Below are 15,453 nucleotides of genomic sequence, written 5' to 3' on the forward strand. Positions count from 1 at the left end.
CTGATGATGAGCTAGAACTGCTTTCTCCTTCCTTTCTTTTCCTATTTTTGCCAGTCCAGAACAGTTACGTGCATTGATCTTGCCAAAACACTTGAGGATGAAATTTGAACTGGAGGTATTACAGAATAGTTATAATCCTCACTAAAAAATGTCATGTGGCTGGAGTACTCACTTAAATCATTTTCCTAGACCAAAGGCAGCTTAGCACAGTACGTGCTTGGGATCCGTAGCTAAAATTTGAGTGGCTTTGCCTCTCTATGGACCTTGAGCATGGTAGGACTTGTCTGGGTTAGTATTTCATTAGTTGTTAACCTGCTACACCTGTTTTACAGAGAGCAAAAACAGGTGTAGCAGGAAAAGCAACTTAGAAAAGATGTGGCATATCAGAAATATTGTTGTTGATATTAATGGCCGTTAGGCGTACTAAGCTGTTGCACCAAATCGATGGTGCATCGTGAACAGTGCTGGCTGACCATCTTTTTAATGCCAGTTCTCTGCACGCTGTCCTGGAACTTGCTGCACGTTTTTTATCTAAACTTCAAAATAGGCCTGGTTTATAATACTTTATTCATCTGGAAAAAACAACCAAAAAACTCCCAAACCTTTCTTTGTACATAAAAAGGGAGTTTATCCTTTGGCTTAAGCCCCGTGTATGTATGTTTACGTGATGCACGTTAAACTATGAATGAAATGAGAACAGAACAAATGGAGTTCTTCATTTGATAATACTGAAGTAAGTAATTTAATTTTTTTTTTCTTTCAAGAGACCCAAATTCTTTAACCACCTTGAAAACCTTTGAAAAAGCAGTCGAATGGGCCAAATCTGGAGAATTCACACAAGAAGACATCGATGAAGCTAAGCTGGCAGTGTTTGCTGCTGTAGATGCACCAATAGCTCCTTCAGACAAAGGTATGTTCTCACCAGCCTGCCAGCGCTGCCAATACTGATTGATTTATTTAAGTTTAAAGGGAAGAAAATAGTGTGCTAAACTGTATCCCATGATAAAATTTGTACTTGGCAAACGTAAACCAGCTGCAGTTTCAACAAAGCAGTCAGTTCCTCTTGCTCGCTCTTAGAAATACCACAAGTATTTGTCCTGCTGCTTGCTGCTGCTCAGGTGAATACTGCTAGGAGATGGAGGGAGATTAAAGAAACAACAGTAGGCTTGGGAAGGGCATTAAGTGCAAGCAAATAAAAACAAATACTGGCTTTCTGATTAAAAATAGCTGAAGGATTATATTGCTGCATATTAACTATGATTGTTACTTTTTTTTCGAAGAAGCACAGAAGCCTGCTATGGTGGAGGGTTTTATCTTTACGTATCTGCATACTTATGATGGCGTGGTAGTATCTTCACATCTTTTCAGTTTGCTCACGTGTTGCTTTGCTTTCTTCACTTTTTCCTCCCACCCACACTATCAGATGAAGTTCAGTCCAAAACTTCCTGAGTTGGAATACATTCCTTTTCTATACATAAAGGAATTATAAGGTTAACAGTAGTGTTATTTTAATATGTATTTGTATTAACAGTAACTTAGTAGACAAGAAAAGATGAAGCTGACTTTCAGCTGACAACTTGGTTTTGGTTTGGGCAATTAAAACCAGTAATTTTAGGTGCAGATGAGTGAAACGCATCCATACTGAATGTTGCGCTTTGTGAGAGTCATGATGTGCATTCTTCGATATTTGAACGCGCGCATCTTGATGGAGCTGTGGCAAATTTAGTGAAACACCGAATAGAAGAACGTGATTCAGCAGGCCAGGATGCTGTTGCAGGAGTACCTGTCCCTTTAGTACTGGTCATTCCGATCATCGGGCCTTGCGTAAGGACTCGAAGAACCTTCTCTAACTTGGAAGTCAGCCCTACTTCAGGCAGGAGGTTTGACTAGTTGGCAGATGTCCTCCCATGCCACTTGTTTTTCCTCTATGGTTACGTGCATGACAAAAAGCTTTTCTGTGATTATTTTGGGGTTTGCTGGTTGTTCCTGGACCTGTAATATTAATATTAAAATACTGTATGGAAGTATTCCAACAAAAGCATTAAAGCATTTGTATGCAGGTTTCCTTTTGTAGAAGAAAAAGGTTATAAAACCTTTGCATCACACATGTATTACAGTTGACTGCAAATTTTCTGAGTTTGTTGAAGCATCATTAAATGCAGTTTGGCTAAAATGTTACAAAATCCTGAGTCTCTTTAGACTGAATTAGGCTTAGGTTTTCTGGACATCCATTACATTTAGATTTTTGACAAACTGAATCACTTGCCAGAATAGAATATGATTTTTAAAATTTTTTTTTTAAGTAGGAAACTCTTAGTACTTCAGAAAATTAATTTACTGAGTTCTAACCTTGGATATTTGATTTACAGTTAGATATTGTCTCGGAATGATGGCCTAATGGTAGTCTTTTTTCTTCCCTTGCAGCACATGTACCTGTCTTACATGCACGAATGAGTGCAAACTAGTCGTAACCAAGATTCCAGTGTGCAATGCAGGGTGTGATTTTTGGTTTGTTGTTGGTTTTTGTTTTTTCCTAGGAATGGATCATTTCTTATATGGGATTTCTGATGAAATGAAGCAGTTGCACAGGGAACAACTTTTTGCTGTTAACAGTGATAACCTGGTTGATGTATCAAACAAGTAAGTCCGTGCTCAATTTAGGAAAATGTTTACTTGAAAAATAAACCAAAAACCTAATTTGAAGAAGGAAAGTTTGTGAAAGTTGTTGGATTAAAGTTCTTGGATGTCTTCCTTTGACCTTTCCTACTACTTTCACTATTTGCTTTTGTGCCCTAGAGAGAGAGATGTTAATTACATCCTGCTTATTGCATTTTAACAGACATAACTCCCTCCTACCTTCTGACTTTGTAGGAGATTGTTTAATTTTTGAGGGGTCCAGAAACTGTCTGAGAAGAGTACAACACTCAGGCATCCAGCTCTTGGCTATATGAGCTGGTTCTTCTGGATTCGTAAGTTTATGCTTCTTTAGGCTTCTGAATTTAATTTTAGACTTCAGAATTCTGCTATTGGAAAATACAAGGTCAAGGAGGTAGGCTCATAAGGAGACTCGTGTGTGATGGCTGGGGAAAACCCACTTTAAATCCAGAAGGTGCTGTAAATACAAACAAAGGGCACGTATCCAACCACGTTTTTCTGAGATGGAATGTTTTTAACTTATGTGACAGTTAGATAACTCACTGCAGCAGCTTCTCATGGGTTTCTGGTTTTGTCTCACAGGTATCTTGCAGCTGGGAAGAGCACTCGTGGTCAAGCTATACTCGGCCCAGAAAATGCAGATATCGCCAAAGATCCCTCATGGGTCAAGCGATGAATTGCTGCTGAACAGCTGAACAGCCAAGCTCATATGAAACAAGCCAATCTGTGCGACTACATAATTAGCTTTTTTTTTTTATTTAGTAACTTTTAACAGTGCTATGGTCCCACTTAAATGTTCACGGCTGCTTTTAATGGTGTGCAACAAACCTGTTAAAAGATGTTCTTGCAATAACTATGTGAAAAACTTTCTAACCATACAGTATTCGAGAGCAAGCATTTACATGCTCTTTATGGCAATTAACAGACGTTAATATTTTACTGAAGACTCACTCCAATTGCATATGAATACTATATAAATTAATTATTTTTGTATATGTAAAACTTAGAGTTTTAAATGGTATTTGTTTGAAATCATGTCTGCTGTTGGATATATAAAGAACAATGTCTCTCATACTGACAAATGTCATTCTTTGGTGTGGTAATTCCAGTTTCCTTTGCATAAGCCACCTAAGGGTAGAGGAGCTTCATGATGGTTCCTTCCACCTCACATCAAGCCATGGGTGCAGTGAATTGCAGTGGAGTAGGCAAATCACTAATGAATCAGTGTATTTTAAGTTCAATGTATTGCACCAATTTGGGCAACATTGTAATATTTTTATATGACTTGATCTAGTATTTAACTTTTTGTCAAGGTCTAGTTAATGGATAAGCTGGCCTGAGGAAACATTTTTAGCTGCGTTGTCAGCCTAATTTCAAAACTCAGTTTCTCATGAGAAACTCAGTTTCTCATCACTGTTTTTTTAAATAATCTTTAAGAAGCTGAAACAAAATGTGAATCAAGGACCAGAATATATCTTTCTGAATCACAAGTTGCTAAAGCTTTTTTTATTTTTTTTTTCCCCTTAAAAATAGTTTTATTATCCCTGTACAAAAAGAAATGATTCTGTGTTGTAGCCTGATTCCAAAGAACCAACAAACCACAGATCGCCCTGCTGCGACTACTTCCTGTGTGGGTCGGGAAGCAAAAGGGCAGTTCCTTCTTTGCTTCACTGGAGTGTACAGAGAATCCTTCACGGAGCATTATTTCCCAAATTGTTTAAAAACAAGTGAATACAGTTTCTGCCAAGACACTCATGATGTTTGCAACAGTATTTTATTTCACTTCAGATACATTAAGCACATCCTGTAACAACACAAAGCTAGCCATCTACACTTATTTTTGGGGTGTAAGTACTCTGAAACAAAGTGCAGTGGTGAGTAACTTACAGAGTGCATAGAACGGTGTTGCACTTGCTGTTAAAGGGTAGTATCAGTACATGGTGCTTATCCATTAGATGCTAGGGTTTGTTTCAAACATAACACAAATACAGGACAAAATCTGTGTGACTTCTGAACGTCTTGTTTCACATAAAGTGCTGGTACAATAATTTAAATGTTACAAAACAAAGCTGTAACGATTCTAAAGCATTGTTACTCACAATGTGCATCTATTACGGTAATCTAAAAGTGATGTCTTTAGATGGCTCCGGTTTCTGCTTCCTTTGGGCTGTGCATAGCAACATGCTCCAGCTGGCCTGAATCTGAAACATCATAACTAGTCTTGTACTTGGCCAGAATCTTCATCAGTGGTCGCAGCTTCAGCCACCATTGCTCCTTGGGAATCCTGTGTCTGTGTAAGAGGTGGAAGAAAAAAGATAAGGTGGTTTAGTTAGGGGCTAAGACACGCAGCTGATACAATCAACAGTAACAGCCTTTCTTATAAATAGGATCACATCATTTGACATTTATGGCAGGAGGTAAACACTGACCCAAAACAGGGAGAACTAAGGGCAGAATGGTGAAGGACTGAACAGATTTTACTTGAAGATCACAGAATGTTTGGGTTGGAAGGGACCTTAAAGGTCAACGACTTCCAACCTCCCTGCCATGGGCAGAAACACCTCCACTAGACCACATTGCTCAAATCCCCATCCATCCTGGCCTTGGACACTCCCAGGGATGAGGCATCCACACCTTCTCTGGGCAACCTGCTCCAGTGTCTCACCAGCCTCACATAAGAGAGTCGCTTCCTAACACCAAATCTAAATCTACCCACTGCTGCCCCTCGTCCTGTTACTGTGCTCCCTGACCGAGTCCCTTCACCATCTTTCCTGACAGCCCCCTTCCAAGGATGCTGTAAGGTCTGCCTGGAGCCTTCTCTCCCCACCGAACAACCTTTTATAAGTGGTTCCTTATTGGTAAATATAATACCAAATTTGGCACAAAAATTCTGCGCCAATAACTGTGCCAGAAATAAAGTTATTCTAGGCATTAGAGCAAAGACAATTAGGAGAAAGTTATTTAAAAGAATGGTGGAGTGCTAGAATTTTTAACAAGAGACTTCCAGGTATAAGGAGGCTGAAGAGAAAGCATGAAGCGAGTTGTTAGAAAAGACAAATGAACAATCCAAGTGAATCACTGGCTGAATGTAGGCCAGCCAAAGGCATAGTAGAACAATTGGGAAACACTGTGCGTCAGCACTGTTCATCTGATGTGGTGAAAGGAAGCCTGTGTGGAGATGTTTAAAATGTAAGCAGTGTATACGTACACAAAGTCTGTCTCAGTCTTGAGCTCAGCCACGGGTTGGAAAACAAGGTTGCGTCTACGCATTCCCAGCAAACAAACTGAATCATCAGTGTTGGCAAATACTTTTCCTAAAAACAATGAAATAATTCAGGCACTTTCTTACACTTGTAAAGGAAAATACCCTTTTTCTGTAATTAACTGAATAGGAAGGTTACAGTAGCTTAATTCCAGTTACTGAATATTTAACATAATGATAAACAATTAGTACTTGAACAGTTAGATCTTCACTTTTTTACATTTAGCTTTGGTGATTAGCAATGAAAATACAGTGCAATCAAGCCACAATAAGACTGAATTTTAGTATCCAGTTTTAAATTAGATTTTAGTAAATAGCGCTTTACAAAAATTCCCAAAGAAGACATATTACCTTCTTCTGTCTCCCATGTAGCCACCATGAAACAAAAAGGAAGAACAGATGTAACTATATAACCATCAATTCCTTCATGCATGAAAAACTGCAATCACACTAGCATTTTTTAAAAGAAAGACAGGAAAACAGCTGTCTGAATTATTGAGCTCATTTGAGGGGGAATCATACAGCAGGAAGTATGGCAAGGCACTACTGAATAGTAAAAACATAAGAGGAAAAAAAGGACATGACTAACAAACAAATATACATTCATTCCTATGTTTGCACAGTGCAGTAACCTTATATACTGAGAGCTAATTAAGACAGTAACGAGGGACAGCACCAAATATTTCTGCACCTTTTCGGTAGGTTTCTTTCAGTTTTTTGGAGATCCACTGCATAGCTTTTGCAGAAATTTTTGTCCCGAAGTTTCTATCAAATGGCGAAGGTGCACCACCCTATGTGGAGATTTAGGCATGCGTCAGTTTCGTTATCGAACCAGTATTTGTGTCTTCTTATCAGTCATCTCTGCCAATGGCCTGCTCTACCTCTTATTTCCATTTCCCCCTCTGAGAAAAACAAACTGAAACCCCCACCACACAAATCAAGCTAAAACACATAAAGCTTGTCTTAAGCACCTGCAGAATTTTCAGTGAATCAATAATACTTTTGACTTAGTGGAGGGCAGTGCTCTCCCTTCCCTTTCTTCCGCCTCCCCTTCGTGCTGATGCCAAAGCAGTGCCCAGCGCTCACCCTGCCACAGGGCGACCAGGACGCGCTGCAGGATGGGCGTCAGAAGGAGCCTGAAAAACCACGTGCTGACTGTCAGCCGGGAAGCACGGCTCTCTGCGGCAGCTTGAGCGAGGAAGCCCGTAATGCCGAGTACACAATCACAGAATCATTAAGGTTGGAAAAGACCTCCAAGAACATCAAGTCCAACCATCAACCCAACATTACGGTGACCACTAAACCATGGCCTGGTTTAGTGCCGTATCTACGCATTTTTTCAGCACCTCCAGGGATGTCAACTCCACCACTGCCCTGGGCAGCCTGTTCCAATGCTTCATTACTCTTCCAGTAAAGAAATTTTTCCTAGTATCTAGTGTAAACACTAGGATGAAAAAACTGCATTAGGACTTGGCAGATTAGCAATCACCACCCCATTCCCCCCTTTTTTTTTTGGCTGCTGTAATTTCTAATATTACAGCAGCCTTTAGATAGTTCTGAGAACAGAAGTGTTGTCTTAGATCTTTTTAAGCCCTCTGTCCACACAGGTAGACTTTTCTGTCCTCTTTCAATGCAGGAGATGGGACTGAAATCATATATGAAGTAGTTCCAATTAGTTCCAATCAGATCTGTTTCATTAATGCTGATCCTGACCTTCAAAATAAAACCTTGCTAATTTTATGCAGAAAATGCCAACATGCATATTGGATGATCTAAAAACATATAAGGAGTACACATACAACTTTAAATTACTTAAAAGGAGAGACAGTCATTTCACTACTAATGCTTTAGACAGGTGGTTCTCCAGGTATTTTTTTACTCTACACCAGTCTTGGTGATTAGCATAGCCAAATTAGAAACTTGAAGTTTGCCCACTAATGAGCAGTATAGTGAGATAAAGAGACGCAAGGTAGAAAGATCACAAATAGTTCACTACTGTCTCTTCTACAAGAACAGTCCATCTGCATGTATTTTAATGGAATCTCATCTCTTGCAGAGTTCAGAAGCCAGATATGTTACTGATGGGCAGGTAAGTATGTTGTAAGGATGTATTATAATAAGATAGCTGTATTAGCTATTAAAAAAGTATAATTGATTATTAATATAGACAGGAGAGGAATAAAACTGAATCTAATGCATTTTCTCCTAGATTTTTAAGAAGGAATTGCGATAAAATGTAATGCTAACAAAAACGTCTGAGTTACCTACAAACAAAAATCCACAAGTTATTTTCTTTAATCCCAAGTCAGACTTGCTTGAAATGCTTGAACAGTGTACACAACTTGTTCATACAAAGTTCAGCTTCTCTGTAATTACAAGGTCATTTTTACCTGCTGCATGTGGCCCAACACATTTTTTCGACAGTCAAACACTCCTTTTCCTTCCTCAGAATACAGCTGATAAATGAAGTCAGTTGTGTAGTTCTCATTGCAGTTCTCATTTCTGTAACAATTAAGGCCAGATACACTTAACAAAAATACTATGAAGTAGTGGATGACTTTACAGCTACTGAATACACATTTTCTTTGTATCAGTCATCATGGTTTGGATGTATTTTCATCTGATCACATATGTACACTTCCACGTAAAGTGCCTGTGATTTTGAAGCGTACATTACTTTTACTACATTGATGTCACTGGAAGGTCACTTGGAATCCATTGTCGAATAAAGTAATGAAAAATATCATTTTAGGTCTGACAAGTTCCTTATGCAGAGAAAAAAACACATTTAAAAAAGTCATCAACATCCAATTTCATCATTTTGCACTTTATAAAAGCATATATAATTAATAGTACCTTAGGCTGTTCCTTACCAATAATATGAATGTAGGATATTTTTTCACTATTGTCATACAACTAGCAGAACCTGCACAAATATAAGGGTATCAACATACAACTTGTTGTGGTACTCATTTTTCAGCCCTTGGCCATATGGCAGACAGAAAATAAATGCTCAGGAAAGAAAGAAGCTACAGCCTGATTCAGGCTGCCTAAGAAGGGATAATTTAAAAAATCAACTTATTTTAAATGTTTTGATTTTTGAAGGACATTTTATTGTGTGTAATCTCTTAAAATGTAAGTGAGATTTTTATAGTAAAGGCCATACTACATGTGTACACGTGTATCCTAGTTTTCACACCCTGTTTGGTAAGAAAGAATCTACAATAAAAAGACAAAGCCCATAAGAAAATAGGCTGAAAATAAAATAAAATATGAGATTACAGAGCAAATATATTTACATAGAAAGCAGGAAGTTTTGCACTTGAGCTTCCAGACAGCTCCTAGAATTGCCTTCTGGAGCAACAGCTTTACACAAAATCTCACGTTAAAGGAATAATCAAGGAATATATTTCTAAGTCACCAAACAGCCCATCTGGCCAAAGTATTAAGCATCACTGGTTGCATCTATTAAAACTACTTTTGCTCACCTCAGCACTAGACCACGCTGGATACTTGTTTTCATTTTTTCAGTCAAATGTTCTACATTAGCCTGGAAACAACAGAAGTATTTTTTAGGAGCCATACAGAATTACAGAACGATTTTACTTAGCCTACAAATCCTGAGAACTTCTGTAAAGTATTCCACAGAAAGTATTATGTGCAAATTCAGATAATGTTTTTGGAGATCCAGGATGATATACTGGGTTTGGCTATTCATTTTTGGGTTAAAACTGATTTCTTCCTCTGCATTACAAATAACTGATTTTATTAGCAATATAAACTTGTTTTTTTGCATGCCATCCCGGTACAGCACCAAGTTGGATAAACTCAATATACATAAAAATACAAAAATTGCACAAAAGATCAAAGCTTGCCCTTACTCCCAGTCTTGCAAAGAGGATCCCAGGATGCATTGCTGTGCTGGTGCTCCCATACGTGACATGAAGAGCACACACACTGAGGAATCAGTGAGGAAGAATTACGATCCATTTCACATCTCTTTTCCTTTCAGGAAATTTCTCTCTTTTGAAATTCATATTTGTCCATGATTGTAGCACCAACTCCTCAGCAGTGGAAAATCCTCATAGTAGTCAAGTTCCACAGCAGCTTACACCCTAATCTGTAATCCTTAAAGCCTGAGATCTTTAAGTAACACATCCAAACATGCTCTGAATAGCTGTGGTATCAAAGTCGCTATCTAATACACCTTAAATACTGTTCAGTACCTGACCTGAAGAGCCTTCTAACACCATGAGCTGAGGCAGTATCATGACGGAAAAAGTATTCCCTCCTTTTTTTTTCCCCCCCTATTTTTGGGTTTCTTTTAAAACTGCCCATGTCTGTTCCCACAGAATGTTAAAATGTTAGAGACTGAAAGAGACGTCAAAAGATCATCTAGTCCACCTCCCATATAATTTGAATTGAAATTATAATAATAAAAATTAAACAATTCATTTAGTAGTGTTTAATGGCTAATACAACAATTTTGTCATTTAACTAAAACCAGTGCCAAAAATAACTGGGTATATGCTCCTTTATATAACAGGCCATGACGACTGGCATTATATACAAGCACTACAGTCAAGCATAGCTTTTAGATACAGTCTAAACATTATTGGGTTTTTTGCTGTTACATGAGCCACATACTTCAATTCCAAACATTAGGCTATATATATGCAACAATTTTAGGATGTAATTAAAAATGAGGAAAATATTTTTAACGTCGTATACCTGGAGCTCTCGAATATCAAACTGTTCTTCAAAGATATAAGCAGCATCGGCTCCTGCCGCCAGGGCCCCCATATTAGCCAGATAACCACAATAACCGCCCATGGTCTCAATGATGAATACACGAAGCTTGGGACCACTGGCTGACTGCTTGATGCGGTCACACGTCTAATCAAAGACAAGATATTGTAAGCTTGAAAGTCTAAATTTTTATGGTTTTGATATGTCATGCAACTTTCTGCCACTTACTGGCAAAAGAATTTATAAAACCCACATCTTTAAATATCTCAGAATAGCATAACCAATTTAACTATAATAATGACCAAATAAAGTAATTCTTATAAATCATACACTGAACACTGCAGTTAAAATAAAACATTTTGCTACTATCAACTCTTACTTGCTTCCAGTAAATACTAAAAGAAGAATTAAATTTGGTTTGTGTATAGGATTAAAAGTTCTGGTAGTTTTTTAAGAGATAGAAATAGTTAAAATTGAGCTTTTTAATCACCTCTGGTATGAGTAAGTTTCTCTTCTTTGCTTTAACTCTATCCATCACCGAAGAGTTTATTTCTACTTAGTTACTGATTTTAAAATTCACTGCACCCCCAGCCATACTTCATAGTTACAATTTCTTGAATTGAAATCCTAAGCATGTATTGCCCCATTGCTGAGTTTCCAGTAATGATATCCAACATAAATATCATTCTTTCAAGCACTACTAGAGCATTTCTTTAAAATGTTTTTTGGTGGTTTTGTTTCTTTTTAAGAGATACATACTTAATATAAAATGAATGCAATCTCCACTTGAATCTTATTCTCACCAGTAGAAGGAATGTTCTCTACAAAGAGATCTGTTGCTTATGTGTCATGAATTAACATCAATATTTTTTAGAGCTGTATAAGAGACTTAGCAAATAACAGATAAAATCTCCAGTGTGGTAGGACCTAGGAAACTTGGGAAAACACAGAAACCTGGGAACAAGGTTACTGTGCATCTCCAGGTTTTAATAATACTCAAAAAGCTATTTGACAAACTCAGTTCCTCGAATGAATTTTTTTACAATTCAAAGTTAAATTCATCAGATAATGTATCTTCATTTCAGAAAGCAGATATGAGAAATACTGCTTCCTTCTTTGTCTTATAAATAAATAGGGTGTACCACACTTGGCAATAAGAATTTTGTGAAATTGATGTACACTCTCTGTAGCAGCACTGTTTGGTAAAAACAAGAAATAGAAGTACCTGGGAAGTTCGTCATCTCGAAACCTGAATTATAACAATGTTAAAAAATCCCCACACCATACTGATTTTCTGAATGAATAACTGCAAATGCTGTAACGCTTGAGGTAATTCTGTTTCACAGATATTTACAACCGGCACCTTCATTCAGCTTGCTGAAAATAATACTTCAAGCTAAAACCAAGGTTGTGAGCAATACAGTCTTTAAAAATGTACTTAACAGACCACAGAACAAATAATAAATGGATACATGAGAACACTTACAATACTAGAAAACTAGAAATACTAATACTACAAAATACAAATACTACAAAAAAGAACTTTTAACATACTAACATTTAATGCATTGAAGTATCAAAGTCAGTTCATTTTTCTCAGTGCAGCTACCAAAAGATGCACGTAATTTTATTTATACATATTGATATATTTGCATATGTGCATACACACACACATACATACACATACGTAAGTGCAGAATCCCCATTCTGCTGCTACTCAAAGCAGAAAGTATCTCCATAACAAACTTATGTCACAAAGGCCTCCGTTAATCTTCAATTGTTTTTTCAAAATGACATTTTCCTTTACCTGTCTTGGATTTTACAATATCCTCAAGCACTTTACTTTCCCCTTCCAGATATGATTTAATGAGAATTTTTGCAAAATACTGGCTTCTGACATATGGTAAACAGTAACAAACATATAAAAATCCTCATTACTTTTAACAGTAGCAGGTGCAGCATCAAAACATTTTTAACTCATTTTAAAACAGCTGGCTGGAACTGGATGGGTAGTATGTGTTTATTTTATGTTATAAAAACAAACTTTAGACACTGAAGAAACAAAATACACAGAATATTTTCTTAATTTTGAGACATCTAAAATACTTATAAACTCCAAGCTTTCTAAAAAAGTTCTCCAGTTGCTGGTAGTAGAATGGAATTTTCTGTCCACTTTAGATGTATTTAGAAGGATTTCTACCCTTGACCATACAAGAGACACAGTAGAAACTTCCTACTCTCTTTGGTGTCTCAGAATGACTGTGACAGAAATACCCAAATACCAAAGTGGCACAGATGGATTTTAAAGAATCATTACTCCATGTACTGCTCCATAGGCTGGAAAAATGATATCTCAAATATAGGTTTCATAAGTTTTAAACATGACGGCATGGTGACTCTTTTTGGAGTACTCTTTGGAATTCCACTGCTAGTTGAGCTTTCATATGAACTGAGCCGCCTTAATGAAAAATCTGATATTCAAAGCTTCACAAAATTAAAAATATTCTTTTTTTAGCATAAACAAAACATTCTAACAGTAGTGAAACTGAATAGATACAACTATTTTTATTTCTCACTGAGAGGACTACTAAAGGCTGTGCAAATTGCAACTAAAATTAACAATAAAGTGAAATAAGAGGAAGCAACAATATACGCGATCATTTTTTCCCTGTTGTGTTTTAATTTTTTCACTTTTACAGGGGCACTGCTATTAGAAGTGCTACCAGTCATAATCCGCAGTCTTGGCCTGATAATTTATAGAAGTAGGTAAGGTGGAAGCAGCTCATGGAACAATAAAAGTTCCTGTGTTCTGCCTATGACCGTATTGCTACGATTTACCCACACTACAGCTTGGGTCATCTTCACCCCAAGGGATGCTGGACACATCTCCCAAAGACCAGGCCACAAAGTATTCGGACACAGCTCTTTCCGTTACCTGCTGGAGCTTTTTCACTCAGTATAAATAAATTACACTGTATCGCAGAGCAGGAAGACAAATCTGCATTTCTCAGACCTCTTATCTCTGTTCTGACTTTCTTGGCCAATGACTTCATAATTAGTTATACGGATTGATAATGAGTTTGATAAAATCCAGAGCTGTTCAGAAGTTTACTCATTTGTTTGCATTAGTTCTCAACTCGGGTCCTTTTGCTGTGGCTCCAGCAGACTCAACAGGGCAGTAAAGAAGTTAAAGAGTTCATATAGCAGTTGTACCCAAGGGAACAATCTATGGCACACTAGAACTAGAGAATGGGTTATGCTGACTGAAATGGAAAACATTCATAGGAAGTTCTGGCCTCCCACTACATAGCTAGCATCGGTGAGAGTCTTAACTGCTCTTACTATGCATGCACTTATAGGCACTTCACGTATGTTAAGCCTAATGCAGTCTCTGGGATTATTCCTGTGTTTAGCGATAACCACATACGCAAAATGCTTGACTACACTGAGCTCAGTCATCAGCCCACGCAACAAATGTGGCATTTATAAAATCTGTGTTTTCTTCTGCCACCTAAGTAATGTTTAGGAGCTACGTAAGATAAAAATCAAAATTAAAGTAAGCCAAATATTTTATCCTCTGGAAAAGCAAATGCTCTAAGCACTAATGCAGCAGTCACGGATAACAAAACAGAGTCCCCAGAACTTCAGTATACAACAATAAATTTTTATAAGGTTAATCTTTAATCAGTCTTGGAAAACTTTTTAACTATAAACCATAAACAAAAAAAATTACAGCAACTGAATTATTATAGACAACTAGACATTTCAAGGTCTTTATTAGGTATCCTCATCTCATGCATTTTATCATCTTAACTTTTAAAGGATATGCAGTCTTACCTCCACAATAGCATTCAAGGCAGTGTCAGCACCAATGCTAAAGTCTGTGCCTGGCACATTGTTGCTAATAGTAGCAGGCAACACACAGATAGGTATGCAAAACTCCTCAAAGCGGGAACGTGCCTCATGTAGCTGCAGACAACTTTCATAGGCCTGAAGCAGTGGTACAAGTATGAGTGATACATTCATCGTCTTTGGATTGCTCTCCTAATGAGTCCTTGCATGTGATGGTAAATTTGGCTGTCCATTGGCCCAAGTAAATACAATCGGTGAGATCATTTGGGGATGGGGAGAGGTATCCTGTACATACCACAACAGTGCACTGGGGTTGCATTGGTACAATGCTCTTTGAAGAAATGCCAAAGGTTAGTGCAAGTTAATACAGAGTGAAAGGGAAGTGTGTGCAGCTTAGAGGTCAGAAGCAGTTGGGCAGGAAAAAAAAGACGGCATAAAGGTAGACTGGAAATCATTCCACAGGAAACCACTTGAAGGATGTATGTTAAGAATTTTGGAATGTTAACTAGTAAAACACCTACAACTTGAAGGAAATGCTTAAAGAAAGATGCTTTTTAAAGAACTATGTTATTCTACAAAGTTGAGACACACCTCTATTTCCACCAAGAAGAAGGAAAAAAAAGTTTTGTCTACGCCTTTCAAGATTCTATTACGATCACACGCCTGCCTCTATACACACAGACTGCACACAGGCCCAGAAAAATCCAGGAAAACGTGCACATGGATGAGTTAATAAGTTTGCAAACACAGTTCAAGGATTCTTTGAAGAGTACATGTAGGTCCTTCGGAAGATTCCAAACACTACAAAAGTGAAAAAGAATTAGGTGTTCCTAACAGATGTCTAAATACTAATTCAAGGTTAAGACTTTGCAGCTGTTTTAAAGCCAGTAAACATATTTTTTAGTTACAGTATTCCAGTTATTTCTAATCTAAAG

General features: G+C 37.5%; 2 protein-coding genes across 4 annotated transcripts in view; one reads left to right on the forward strand and one right to left on the reverse strand.

Moving 5' to 3' along the window:
• The window catches only part of PITRM1 (pitrilysin metallopeptidase 1), a gene marked incomplete at its 5' end in the record, with an annotated part of 23,286 nt that extends 19,835 nt beyond the window's left edge, over positions 1 to 3,451 (forward strand). Inside the window, 3 exons of the mRNA XM_009868200.1 lie at positions 765 to 910; positions 2,538 to 2,640; positions 3,238 to 3,451. Of these exons, the coding sequence (XP_009866502.1) occupies positions 765 to 910; positions 2,538 to 2,640; positions 3,238 to 3,331 (343 nt within the window). The remainder of the gene's footprint in view (positions 1 to 764; positions 911 to 2,537; positions 2,641 to 3,237) is intronic.
• Positions 3,452 to 4,410: 959 nt separating this feature from the next.
• PFKP (phosphofructokinase, platelet) overlaps positions 4,411 to 15,453 on the reverse strand; it is a 37,920-nt gene continuing 26,877 nt past the window's right edge. Inside the window, exons 14-21 of one of the 3 annotated variants that reach the window (XM_009868187.1) lie at positions 14,504 to 14,656; positions 10,649 to 10,813; positions 9,406 to 9,467; positions 8,308 to 8,419; positions 6,609 to 6,708; positions 6,269 to 6,274; positions 5,864 to 5,969; positions 4,411 to 4,945 (exon numbers count right to left, since the gene is read on the reverse strand). In XM_009868187.1, the coding sequence (XP_009866489.1) occupies positions 4,792 to 4,945; positions 5,864 to 5,969; positions 6,269 to 6,274; positions 6,609 to 6,708; positions 8,308 to 8,419; positions 9,406 to 9,467; positions 10,649 to 10,813; positions 14,504 to 14,656 (858 nt within the window). In that variant the 3' untranslated portion in view covers positions 4,411 to 4,791. The remainder of the gene's footprint in view (positions 4,946 to 5,863; positions 5,970 to 6,268; positions 6,275 to 6,608; positions 6,709 to 8,307; positions 8,420 to 9,405; positions 9,468 to 10,648; positions 10,814 to 14,503; positions 14,657 to 15,453) is intronic. The other 2 variants (XM_009868179.1, XM_009868171.1) reach the window with 2 other exon arrangements.

The sequence above is a fragment of the Apaloderma vittatum genome, unplaced genomic scaffold (genome assembly GCF_000703405.1).
Source record: "Apaloderma vittatum isolate BGI_N311 unplaced genomic scaffold, ASM70340v1 scaffold35960, whole genome shotgun sequence".
In the NCBI taxonomy this organism is placed as follows: Eukaryota; Metazoa; Chordata; class Aves; order Trogoniformes; family Trogonidae; genus Apaloderma; species Apaloderma vittatum.